This window comes from Rhinopithecus roxellana, chromosome 5 (assembly GCF_007565055.1).
Source record: "Rhinopithecus roxellana isolate Shanxi Qingling chromosome 5, ASM756505v1, whole genome shotgun sequence".
NCBI classification, from domain to species: Eukaryota; Metazoa; Chordata; class Mammalia; order Primates; family Cercopithecidae; genus Rhinopithecus; species Rhinopithecus roxellana.
The window spans coordinates 101,717,532-101,731,806 of NC_044553.1; the positions used below are offsets into that span (position 1 = coordinate 101,717,532).

Consider the following 14,275-nt stretch of genomic DNA (forward strand, 5'->3'; position numbering starts at 1 on the left):
TGACAGCAGTGGCATTAGAAAGTTTATAGAAATCAAAACTAGCTTAAAGATCTCAGTTTATTAGATTTTGTACTGTATGTTTAACATTTATTGTTTTTGCAATTAATGAATCAGAATGTTCCTGAACAAAGGTCTTCAATTATTAGCTATTATTTTCATTTGCCGAAATTTTTAACTAGTTTAGATTCAATAAAAAACTTTAATTCATTTATTAATGCGTATGTGTCATGTAAAGAAAAAGAAAACATCTATAATTAAAATATACTAAATAAACCTAATTAAACTGAGTGAAATTTATTGAAATATGAAGGAATTCTCTCCTCTCATTATCATTTCTGACTATAGCTAATGTTCACAGGATTGAATTATTTTAAAAAGGCACCCTCCTCATCTCTAACCAGTCACAGAACCCTGTTTCTATATCAAGTTGAAGAAGAATGTTAGGTTAATAGTTCTTTTAAAGTTGGTAGTATTTTTTTAACATCTTATTTTACTTTTAAAAAGTGCTTGAAATACTGCCATGTAAAATACCTTCAAAAACAGTTAAAAATATTTGGCAAACATAAAATGTAAGTGAAGTTATCATTTATATGTATATTTTACATAACACAGGTGAATAAAGCCTATTCTGGAATTTAATTCCCTTATAAATCCTGCCTTTTGTATAGCACAACACTAATAAAATCTATTTAAAAAACTAATCACATTGTCATAAATAGATATACCAAAACATGGATCAGTTTTTCATTATCAATTCTAAGCACTAAGCTTAATTTGTGCAGGTTACCACGCATGAGTCTTTTCAAAACTTACAAACTCATTGATATAATATACAAAAGTAATACATGTACATAAAAAATTTTAAAATTCAAACACTTTATTAGGGTATAAAAGGAAAGTTAAAGTCTTCTCTCACTTACCATGGATGTAAGAAATCTGACTGTTAGACTCAGTCTCACTTCCCAGGCAACCTGCTGTTAAGTTTCTAATCTATCACAATGGTTAAACACATACATATATTAAGACATACTCATTTATTCAAAACACTTATTAAGCATCAAAGATGTGTGAAGCAGTGATTCAGGTATAAGATTCAGTGGGAAGAAAAAAACAAAATCCTAAAGGACAATCCATAAACACAGTACAGTGTCATGTAAGCACATCTATTATGAAAAAAATAATAATAAAGGAGGGTAACAAACAGAGTGATGTAACAGGGTACACTATTTTAGATAGTGTGATCTTGCGATATTGAAGCAGAAAGCTGAACAAAGTAAAGGAACAGACACATGTGACATTCTGGGTGTAGAACACTCCAGGCAGAGAAAACACATGGCAGGGTGCTGGGATGGGAGCACATCTAGAATATTTGAGTTATTAAGGGACCTCGTGTGGCTGGAGTGAACCAAGAGTAGAAACATGTTAAGAAATAAGGTTAGAGAGGTAGCCAGGAGCTAGAGTATATGTATATGTGTACAAACATCCATTTTATAAGTAATATCACAACACACATCTGGGGTCATAAAATCAAATACCTACAGGGTCGAGGAAGATGACTTTAAATTCACAAAGTAGGTGGAATAGAAAGTGGTGAAATGGCAAGTGCATGCCCCTTTTAGAGAGAGTAATTTTTACTTAGCCCTAGTAAACTGTTGAAATGCATGAGTGATAGTTAATTTTATGTGTCAACTTGGCTAGGCTATGGTAATGAGATATTTGGTGAAACAGCAATCTAGATGCTGCTGTGAAGGTATTTTGTGTTTGTTTGTTTGTTTTGCTGTGATTAACATGTTCAATTAGTAGACTTTGAGTACAATAGACTGCCTCTATAATTATGAGTGGACCTTATCCTATCAGTGGAAGACTGAGGTCCCTTAAGGAGGAAGAAATTCTGCATCTTGAGACTCAAGGCCACAACATCTGCTAAGTGCGGTGACTCACACCTGTAATCCCAACACTGGGAAGCCGAGGTGAGAGGACTGCTTGAGCTCAGGAGTTCAAGACCAGCCTGGGCAACATAGTGAGACCTTGTCTCTATTTTTTTTTTTTTTAATTAGTGCTCACCTCTGGCACATATACTAAAATTAGAACCATACAGAGAAGACTAGCATGGCTCCTGTGTAAGGATGACAGGCAAGTTTGTGAAGCATTCCATATTTTTGGGAGAAAACTTTTGCAATCTATCCATCTAACAAAGGGCTAATATCTAGAACCGACAAGGAAGTTACACAAATTTACAAGAAAAAAAAACCTCATCAAAAAATGGGCAAAGGATATGAACAGACACTTCTCAAAAGAAGACACTTATGTGGCCAAAAAATATATGAAAAGAAGCTCATCATCACTGGTCATTAGAGAAATGCAAATCCCACAGTCAGATACCATCTCACACCAGTTAGAATGGCGATCATTAAAAAGACAGGAAACAACAGATGCTGGAGAGGATGTGGAGAAATAGGAACGCTTTTACACTGTTGGTGGGAGTGTAAATTAGTTCAACCATTTTGGAAAACAGTGTGGTGATTCCTCTAGGATCTAGAACCAGATATACCATTTGGCCCAGTGATCCCATTACTGGGTATGTACCCAAAGGATTATAAATGATGCTACTATAAAGACATATGCACACGTATGTTTATTGTGCACTAGTCACAATAGCAAAGACTTGGAACCAACCCAAATGCCCATCAATAATAGACTGGATAAAGAAAATGTAGCACATATACACCATGGAATACAATGCAACCATAAAGAAGACTGAGTTTAGGGTCGGGTGCGGTGGCTCATGCCTATAATCCCAGCACTTTGGGAGGCCGAGGCAGGTGGATTACTTGAGATAAGGAGTTTGAGACCAGCCTGGGCCAACATGGTGAAACCCTGTTTCTACCAAAAATACAAAAATTAGCCAGGTATGGTAGCGGGCACCTGTGATCTCAGCTACTCGGTAGGCTGAGGCAGGAGAATCACTTGAACCTGCACTCCAGCCTGGACAACAGATGGAGACTTGATCTCAAAAAAACAAACAAAAAAGAATGAGTTCATGTCCTTTGCAGGGACATGGATGAAGCTAGAAACCATCATTCTCAGCAAACTAACACAGGAATAGAAAACCAAACACCACATGTTCTCACTCATAAGTGGGAGTTGAATAGTGAGAACACATGGACACAGGGAGGGGACCATCACACACCGGGGCCTGTTGGAGGCTGGGGGGCAAGGGGAGGGCTAGCATTAGGAGAAATACCTAATGTAGATGATGAGTTGATGGGTGCAGCAAACCACCATGGCATATGTACACCTGTGTAACAAATCTGCATGTTCTGCACATGTATCCCAGAACTTAAAGTATAATTAAAAAAAAAAAATTAGGCATGGTGGCATGTGCCTGTAGTCCTAGCTACTCGGGAGGCTGAGGCAGGAGGATCACTTGAACATGGGAGTTTGAGGCTGCAGTGAGCTACGATTGTGCCACTGCACTCCAGCCTAGGAAACAGAGCGAGACCCTGACTCAAAAATAACAAATTTTAAAAAGTACAACATCAACCCTTCACTAGTTTTCCAGCCTGATGGCTTGCCCTGAGATTTTTCAGACTTGCCAGGCCCCACAATTGTTTGAGCCAACTTCTTAAAACGAATCTCTTGCCCAATTTATATACAGTCTATTGATTCTCTTTCTCTGAAGACCCTGAATAATAAACATGTCATACTATAATCCTAAGGGTCCCACATTGCCAGATCTCCTAGATCTCATCTTGGCAATGAATTTAATATATTTTTTCCAATGATATGCAGACCAAATAAAGCATCCACGGAAAATATTTTAATTTATTTTTTTCATTCTAAGAATAATGCTGCAATGAACACTGGAAAATGATGCTATTTCCTAAGTTTTTTTTAATTCTAAATTTTAAGAAAGGTAAAATCCAAACAAATGTTTCCAATGATAGTTTTCAAATATGAGCACTGTAGGTCTAAAAAAAAAAGAATTTTTTTTTGGTAGGTGATATATTTGCTTTATTATATGGAGACCCCATTTTGACCGCATCTCTGTAAATAATCTACATGCTGACCAGGTTCATGTCATCTCAAATCATTCATTCATTCACACATTTATCAATGACTTCTTATTATATGCATTGCACACACACAAAAAAAACTGTGCAGGAGACACTTTACATCTGAAGAAACTTTCAATCTCATGTTAAATTTGATTGTTTATTCATTTGTTGATATATATTTACTGAAGTCTTGCTATACATAAAGAACAGAGAAGCACTAGTAGGGGAATTAAGACACACATTCATAGAACTATTGGACAAGAAAGCATGAGGTATGTATTGCTAGAGAGCCACTGTGAATAACTGTGGTAGGAATTTTACATAGTGAGATCACTTCTAATGGACAAGATTAGAAAAGGATTAATAGAATAGCTGTTATTTAAATTATGATGTGAAGCCTCAATAAAAATGGGATAGGCAGAGATGGAGTAGTCCAGGAGGAAAAGATGACAAATGAGAAAGCACTGAAGTGGGAAATTGTTGGGTGTGTCCATGAAATATTGAACAATCTATTTTGGAAGTGCACATAATAGTCAATTCATTGTAACAAATATTTGTTGAGCACTTACTATGTGTGAAGCAATATACCAGTGACACAAATATGAATGAAACTGGGAAGCAAAAAGATGATTGGTGAAATGTTAAATTAGAAACAGGGCCAGGTGCGGTGGCTCACGCCTGTAATGCCAGCACTTTGGGAGGCTGAGGCGGGTAGACCACGAGGTCAGGAGATCGAGACCATCCTGGCTAACATGGTGAAACCCCGTTTCTACTAAAAATACAAAAGAAAAAAAAAAATTAGCCAGGCATGGTGGCGGGTGCCTGTAGTTCCAGCTACTTGGGAGGCTGAGGCAGGAGAATGGCGTGAACCTGGAAGGCAGAGGTTGCAGTGAGCCGAGATCATGCCACTGCACTCCAGCCTGGGCAACAGAGCAAGACTGTCTCAAAAAAAAAAAAAAAAAAAAAAAAAAAAAAAAAAAAAAAAAAACAGAGATGGCAGCAATATCGAGGAAGTTCATGAATGTTACATTAAAGAGTTTGGATTTTATTATATATGTAATGTGGTATTGTTAAATACTATTGATGACTGAATGAGAGGGTGAAAATAAAGTTTCAGGAATCTTAAGAGAAGTAAGGAAGGAGAAGACAAGTAAACAAAGTAGCAAAAAAAGCTTGGTCATGAAATTATTCAGGTGTAGTCTAAGTAGGAAAAGGCAAAAGTGACAATGATTGCAAGGAAAAATCTAGCAAAAGTTGGTTAGAAATTAAATTTAAGAAAGCGATGAATCAAAGATTACCTATGTAGGAGGCAACTGCCACCTGTGGACCTATAATAATAGTGATTCTGAGTGCCAAGACCAAGGGAAACACTGCACTTTTAAAATCTAACAAAATATAAAATTATATTTTTCTCAAGCTAATAGAAATAATGTTTAGAAACATCAAATTCCAGGACATATAATTAGCAAGCCCATTCTAATACAAACCCTGGGTCCTTTGCTAGGCACAACCATTGAGTGACAAAATATTTTGTTAAATGCTCTTAAAAGGAAGTTGAGTCACTTTGTAGAATAACAACTAGCAGTTGAGAGCTATACATGTTGAAATTTAGTTTTATTCTTATAACTTGCTGGGTTGAATAAGGCGCAGAAAATCATGAAAACTGATAATGCCAAAAAACGTCCTTCTGGATAGAAAGTTATAGAAGATTTAAATTTACTTCAGTAGCAATAACCTCTTTACTAATTTAATTGTCTTATGTCTCAAGACAGCAAAAATTTGTAAGTGATTTTATAAATTACACTTAGTAATATATTTCCTTGGCACAGTGCTTTCTAGTTTTCAAAAACATTCAGATATATCATCTCACTGGTTTTCGTATTAAGCAGGTCAGATATTACTGATGTTTACAGGTGAGGCAACCGACATTCAGAAGTTAAGTACTTAGTAAATGCCATATTCTGTAAGTTGAGAGGAAGAAGAGATGAATGCTTAATAAATATAGTCCAAATCACTGGACATGTAGAAAATGTATACTTTAAGTTTTTTTTTAAACTGTTTTAATTTTATTTTTGTTTTACATTCCAGAGTCACCAATAAATATATACATAGTGACTTGAATAGTGAAGCCAGTTATACATTTTTAAATTTAAAGGCCCTGAAAATAGATACAATTTAATGGCATAAAAAGACTGTTTGACTCTAAATGTTACTAAATAAAAATTTAATCTACTTCATATAAAGGGGTAACAAATTTCATAAAATGTGAGAAGTAGAAAAAGCTTCTCACATCAAAATTAAAGAAACTGAAATCTAGCAAAGTTGAAACTTGTCTACAGTAATCCAAAAAAAAAAAAAAAATCTGATTAATGCCAAAGATGGAAGTGTAATTCAAGTCTTCTTGTGTTCTTTTTAATCATAGCTGTTGCAGTATGGTACCATAATGTAGCTCCATAGATAGTTAATTATTAGAGAAAACAGAGGTGTGACAAAAATTTATGTCACTGGGTAGGCCAATTGACAACACTGATTAGAATAAACAACTAATGAGGTCAGGATCAAGTGTTCAACCCCACTCTTGATGAGGGATTTGCATTGAGAAAAATAGTTCATGTATTTTTAGCTTCATGGCTATAGTTTGCATGCTATAATCACCAGTGACTTTTCTAACCAAATTGTAGTTCCGACCAAGAAAGCATATGGTTCAGTAAAAAACTATCACTACCATTAAAAAAAAAAAAAAAAAGCCCTCACTGATTCTAGTGACAATCAGCAGTATTTCTGATTGTTAAGGATAGTATATACACAGACCAAAAAAAGTATATAAAGAGAACAGGACCCATACTGAATAAAATTTAAAGTAGTACAGAAAAAAATAAAGAATTTTACTTTCTTTTTGAGTATATTTCATCTGGCCTCTATCTTCATGGTTTCTATGACTTTTAAATGTATACTACAAACCCACTAAGTAGTGTTAATGTTTATCCCACTTTTCACTATGTTAAACACATAAGTATTTCATATAATTATTGTCAAAAAATACTAGTTCAATCATAGGAAACAAACTACCTTAAAAAGTGAAGCATTCTCTTTAATATTTTTGTTCTAAAATGTCAAATTTACCATATTCTAAATGGCATTACAAATTCACACATGGAATCACACAAAATATAACAAAAATTTAAAACACACCGACTGTTGTTAATTATAATATGTATAATAAATCCTATACTACTGCCACCAAAAAACAAGGTCTAATTCTTGTCTAAACACTTAAATTTACACTTTCTTTAAGTGAAAGGAAATGTAAGGAAGCACTATAAAATCAGCAAACATTGAAACAGGTATTCCCTCAATTAGAAAAGAATTTGTTATTATTATGTCTCCTGAACGTAGGAATGCAGCACTACAGGTTTATAACAACAGGAAAAAATCATTACTAAATACAAATCTAATCCCTAAAAGTTTAAGATTCTTTCTTGATGAAACTGTCTAGATTTGATTAACAAAGGTGTTGCAAATGAATTTAGCATTTGCTATAGCAATCAGGAGGTACTAATATTTAATAATAGCACTTTTATAATACATGGAATTTATTTTAAATCTTGATACTGTTATTCCTCTCCTGCTATCTTTTCTGTTTTAGTGCAAAAGAGCTATCAGCTACAGTGGTAAGTTTATTATCTCTACCCTCCCATCTCACTGGCCAATCCTCCTAACTTCCGAAAGAAACAAAAGGCCAAGGCTTCATTTTCTTAGCACTCAAAATATTCTAAAACTCAAAGGAAACAAACAGAATAAAGAAACTCATAAACCTGTATTTCCATATTTCCATTTTCCTTATTTCCATACAAGGGAATGGAAGGTTTTTACCAGCAGTAGCTCTTACACTAAACTCAGAGAAAAAAAAAAAAAAAATGCCAGTATCACTAATTAGTAAAGAAGAAAAAAATCGGGGACACAGTCTCACTCTGTTTCCCAGACTGGAGTACACTGGTGTGATCTCCACCCACAGCAACCTCTGCCTCTTGAGATCAAGTGATCCTCCCACCTCAGCTTCCCGAGTAGCTGGGATTACAGGCACATGCCATGCCTTGCTAATTTTTGTAATTTTTGTAGAGACGGGGTTTGGTCATGTTGCCCAGGCTGGTCTTGAACTCCTGGACTCAAGCGATCCGCCATCCTCCCAAAGTGCTGGGATTACAGGCGTGAGCCACCATGTGCAGCCACTAATTAGTAAAATCAAAGGAAAGGTAGAATGAAAGCCATCATCATATTTTAATCTGCCCCTAAAACGAAGAGCTGATCATACATCCTCCATTGTTTTGGCTGTTGGAGAGTTGAGAGTCAGAGTTGAAGCTTTCTCCTTTGCTGCTTCACAGTATACATGCCGGCTGTATTCTGACTCACTCCTGGCTCTAGCTACCTGTTCTAATCCTGTATTTTCCTACCCTTATTTTTTCTTAAATATTGGTAAATAACTTTCTCTGACAGTATACGTGTATAAATGTATATGTAAATGTAAACTGATTTGGATAGTTGAAAGTATTGCTTGCCAAACATAATCCGTTATCTATGAGTTCTATCTATCTATTTAATCTATCTGAAAATTACGGAGTTAGTTTTAGGTTCCTTCACATAAAATGGAACCTTTTCATTTCCTCTATAACATAGGAAAATTAGTAGAGAAACCTAATATCTCTATGAATTAGTTGTGTTTGACATACAGATAAGTAAGCATCATTTACTAGGTGTGGAAGAAATACTGTTTACTTTAATTTAAATCAAATTAAAATAGACTTTCAGCTCGCAGGAAACTTAAGCTTGGTTTTTTGGTAATTTCTTCCCCCTTCCTAGAGTTGTACATCACAGGAATCTTTTACTGATCCCATTTAAAATAAATTTCTGTATATCCTCACAGAGTGTGCTCTGTACCTTTAAAAAATGTGTAGTAAAATGACAACATAAAATTTACTATTTTAACCATTTTATCTGTTCAACTTACTGGCAGTAAGTACACTGACAATATTGTACAATTATCACCATTATTCATTTCCACAACTTTTCATCATCCCACTCTGTGTATATCATATAATTCCCCACTCTTATAACTCCCTATTCCCTTTCTTCAACTCCGGGTAACCTCTATTTTATTTTCTGTCTCTGTGAATTTGCCTATTTTTAAGTACCTCATATAAGAGGAATCATACAATCTTTGTCTTTCTTATCTGATTTATTTCACTTAGCATAATGTCTTTAGGCTTGTCCATGTTGCAGCATGTATCAGAATTTCATTTGTTTTTGAATAATGAATAGTTGGATAATATTCCATTCTCTGTATATACCACATTTTGTTTATTCATCTGCTGAGGGACACTTGGGTGGTTTCCACCTTTTGGTTAATATGAACAATGCTTTCATAAACACTGGTGTACAGTAACTGCTTGTCCTTATTTTCAGTTCTTTTGGGTATATATCTAGGAGTGGGTTTGCTAGATCATATGGTAATTCTATGTTTGACCTTTGAGGAACCACCAAATTGTCTGCTACAGTGACTGCATCAATTTACATTCCCATCAGCGAAGCAGGAAAGTTCTCTGTATCTTTTTGTTTTAGGGGAAACATGGAATCTCCCTGGAAGATGCAACTTCCCTTAAATTTTTGAGTGGATACCAAACATTCTTCCATGCATCACACATTGTGCAGGTCTCTTCTTATGATATATCTAGTGATATGCCACTCTTCATTCAATACGTAGGATTTATCTGTTTTTGCGTCATGCTCAGAACTGAGTGCTTCACTTCATTTAAGCATTTCACTTAAATAGTAACATTCCGCTTCCTGATTTCAATCTCCTGTCTCTTCAGCTCTTGAATTATATATATATTTGTGCATATGTGTGTGTGTGTGTGTATATATATATATATTTTTTTTTTTTTTTTTTTTGAGACAGAGCTTCACTCTTGTTGCCCAGGCTGGAGTGCAATGGTGCAATCTTGACTCACTGCAACCTCCACCTCCCAGGTTCAAGCGATTCTCCTACCTCAGCCTCCTGAGTAGCTGGGATTACAGGCATCCGCCCCTACGTCTGGATAATTTTTTGTACTTTAGTAGAGACAGGGTTTCGCCATGTTGGCCAGGGTGGTCTCGAATTCCTGACCTCAGGTGATCTGCCCAACCTCTCATGTTCAGAAGCCAACACTGACCCCTACTTTATGCAGGGGGTGGGGGGCATGGCTAATACTAACTGTGGCCTCAAATTTACTAATACAGCTATTCTTAACTCCTTTACTCCTGTCTCTGATCACAACTTGGCCAGCTTCTTTTTCAAGGTGAACTTTTCTGCAGATACTCTAAATTCCATCTCTTCCTACCTCCTCTGGAATCCTGCTCTATAAGAATTCTTTCTTTTGGCTTCTTCAAATTAGCCATAAATATACTCAAGTATTTGCTATTTTTCAAAAACAAAAATCCTTAACCTACGTTTCCTCTCTTCTCAATTATCACAACTACCTTTCTTACTCAAGTTTCTTCAAGGACTGCTCTATTGTCCAAATTGCTATGCTTCTTTACCTCCTAATTACTCTTCAATTCACAGAAAACTGATGTCTATATCTAATACTCTATTGACTAAACTACTCTGTGGAAGTCACTAATGGCCACTGAATTTCCAATGTAAAGGATACCTTTGGTCCTTATCAGAGTTAACCACTTAGTAACATTTGACTCTTTTTTCCTTTGGGAAATCTTCTTTGGTTCCAGTGATATATTTTTTGGTTCTACTCCCACCTCACTGATCTTTTGTTTTAAAACGAAATATATCTTAACACTGGTTGATCAATAACAATAAACCAAACACTGTGCTAAGAGCTGAACATACTTAAAACAACCCTATAAGTAGGTACTATTACTCTCATTTTAAAGAAAGGAAAGGAGTTTGGTGAGGTTCATTTATACATGACCATACATGGCATGGCTGTCTAATTGCAAATCCCAGTGGCTTTATTACATCACCAGAAATATTTTTTAAGTAGCAGTGAGAAAAGTAGTTGTGAAGCATATCTTTGAACCAATAATTACCAACCTCTATTTAGAAGAGATCATATAATCCTATTAGACTCATGTAGATTTTAAAGAGTATTTGAAAAACAAGAATTTTAGCCTTATGATTTTCAAAAATGATTCAATCATCTTCCACAATTTGGCAGAGAAGGAGCTTCAGGAACTGGCATCAAGGTTTGCTTGTTAGGAAGTAATGTCAGTTCATGCAACATTATCATATACCTCTCGGAATTCTCTGACACTGTCACTTCATCAACAAAGCACCCACTGTCCTGTCCCATAAATGCTACTGGAGAATGTTCCACAAAAACCCTCTCCATCAATAGGGTGAATCTACTACTTACCACATTGCAATGTCCATGGTCAGGGCACAAATCATATGGTATTCATGTGTTAATAACTGGTTTAATATCTGCCTCTTTATTACTTTACCAATAAGAGACCCTAATTTAATGGAGCTAACTGAAATATGCATGTAGAACATCAGCTCTCAAACTTGGCTGCACACGGGAATTTTCTAGAGAGCTTTAAAAACACACTGATGTAATCAGCATGCAGTGGGCTAAGCGTCAGAATTTTTAGAGACCATCAGATTATTCTAATTAGCAGCTACAGTTGAGAGTCATTGGTGTAAAAGACAGGGGAAAGAGTATAATATTCATTTTATAGTCCAAAATAAAGTAGGTTGGTAGGACGTATTCATTCACCATCAGGGTTTTGCTTACCTGTATGCCCACTTATAGATACTAATTCTAATTGCAAAAGCAAATGATTCCCAACAGTCAGTGACCAACCAAACATACTTGATGTTTGATAATTGCATTCGTTTCCAAGGACAGCCATAACAAAGTACCACAAACTGGGTGGTACTGTTAAAACAACAGATATTTAATGTCACATAGTTCTGGAAACTACAGAAGTCTGGAATCAGGTGTCAGCTGGGCTATGTTCTTTCTGATAACTGTAAAGGAGAGTCCTTCCTTGCCTCTTCTAGTGTTTGGTGTTTGCCAGCAATTGCCTGGCTTGTAGATACATGGCAGTCTTCTCCACATGTGTCTTCAGATTGTCTTCCCTCTGTGCATGTCTGTCTCTGTGTCCAAAATTTCCCCCTTTTTATAGGGACACCAGTTGTAGTGGATTAGAGCCCACCCTACTGATTTTATTTTAACTTGATTACCTCTGTACAAACCCTATTTCAAAATAAAATCACATTCTGAGATAGCAGGGGTTAGGACATCATTATAACCCTTTTGGGGGGCATAATTCAACCCATAACAATAGCCAACTACTGCAGATGTTACTAACATTGCTCCAAAGCAGGAGGGCTTAACCTGGGGATGGGAAAGAATTACACCTTTATTTTCACCAACTCTCATGGAACTACAGTATTTCCTACAATTACGAACATGAGCAAGAAATTGCAGTAGTACTATCAGTGGTTCTTGAGAGTTTGCACCCATAGAAATCACTGGTATTTTCATGTCACATTTCAGCATTTGCAGTTATCCAAAAATACCACTTACGGTCATCACTGGCTTGAAATTAAAGTTGTTAATGGACTTACTGCTAGATCTAGTTATTTTATCCATTAATAATGATGCATGTATATCATGATATATCATGACACAATATTTTCTTAACTGTATTTCAATTAAACATTTTGATTTAATTGCATTTTATGCATTTTAACTTTATTCTCAGAAAAGGTCCAAATTAAAACAAAAATCTTTCAAAAAGTTAACAGCCCCCTTAGTGAGTTTCTACATTTCAGACTTGAGGATTTTTTTAAACTTAGTAATGAAAGAATATACATAGCATTGTACATCGGTGTGTTTTTTCAATGTTTTCTACCATGATCCACTGTAAGAATATATGTTTTGTGGCTCCAGTGGCGCAATCAGTTAGCGCGCAGTACTTATAAGAATATATGTTTTACACGTAACCCAATACACGATCTTTTCTCTGTTTCTCACATACAAACCTGAAACAAAAGTTTACCATTACTATAAGAGATGCATTCTGATATTTCTATTCATTTTCATTAAAAAATACCTACCTTATTAATGTTACAGGAGTAGTTGTGAATACTCCTGTAACATAAATTAATAAGTCTGTCATATTAAAATACATGAAAGATTATTATTATTGCTATGCATGTGCTGTTTTAAAAATATATATTTAAATATATATTACATTTATATGTATAAATATAAATATATGTATATGTTACATTTACAATTGTTTTAGAGGTGGTATTTAGATGGACAAATAGCTCAACAGCTATCCAGGCTTCATTTAGACAACTGGCAATGGATTACATAAATTTCATAGTTATGATGAGAGTAGAAATTTAAACTTGACCAAATATAGGAAAGAGAAGAGGTAGAATAATAAATATTATAAGCCTGAATCTTTTTTTAGTTATAAAAATGCTTTAAGTGCATAATATTTAATTTCATTGAGGTATTTCCTTATTCACTATTGTAAAATCAGGTAGAAACATTTCCCAAATTAACAATATTTACTTAACCCCAGGCTGAAAAGAATTTTACCTGTAGTAAACTCGAAGGGTCTGGATTTCCTCTTCCAGTTTTTTGTACTGTTGAACTGCAGTTTCTCTGGCTTGTTGCATAGATAACAACTTTGCCTGCAAACAATTAATATTTTAAGAAATTCAGTATTCATTTTGGTGTGATAAAATAGAGTACTACAGTAAGAACAGTAGTCTTAAATTACTGACAGTTAAAAAAAAAAAAAAACCTATGAATGTTTTCAGTAGAGTCTCATAAGTTACCAGAAAATAGTCTAAAGGCATTAATAATACAAATACTAAAAACTTGAACATATTAAATTTAGCAACCTTGCTCATTACTAAACTTCAACCTTATTTATCTGTATCATCAGATATATGCCCTTCTGCAATGTTTAACTTTATACAGAGAATTCAGAAAGTGGAACATGGGTTTCAGAGCAATATCTAGAGTAGAGATAAGTACAATGTGTGTTTCACATACAAATTTAATGTGGCTCCACTGCCTGATCATACTAGATTTTCTTTTAACTTTATTAACAGTAAAACTCAGAAAATTCTAAATATGTTGTCAAGCTATCTTTGATACTGAATGTGAAAAAAATACAGCACGCTACGAACTGAT

General features: G+C 34.9%; 1 protein-coding gene and 1 non-coding gene across 5 annotated transcripts in view; one reads left to right on the forward strand and one right to left on the reverse strand.

The window, feature by feature from the left end:
• Positions 1-14,275, reverse strand: part of MIPOL1 (mirror-image polydactyly 1) — a 384,987-nt gene that overhangs the window by 115,237 nt on the left and 255,475 nt on the right. For all 4 annotated transcript variants that reach the window (XM_030931752.1, XM_010361991.2, XM_030931753.1 and 1 more), the window contains one exon: positions 13,673-13,767. In XM_030931752.1, coding sequence (XP_030787612.1) covers positions 13,673-13,767 — 95 coding nt within the window. The remainder of the gene's footprint in view (positions 1-13,672; positions 13,768-14,275) is intronic.
• On the forward strand, positions 2,057-2,161 carry LOC115897778. Its single transcript, XR_004057574.1, has one exon. It is a non-coding gene; the product is annotated as a U6 spliceosomal RNA (small nuclear RNA).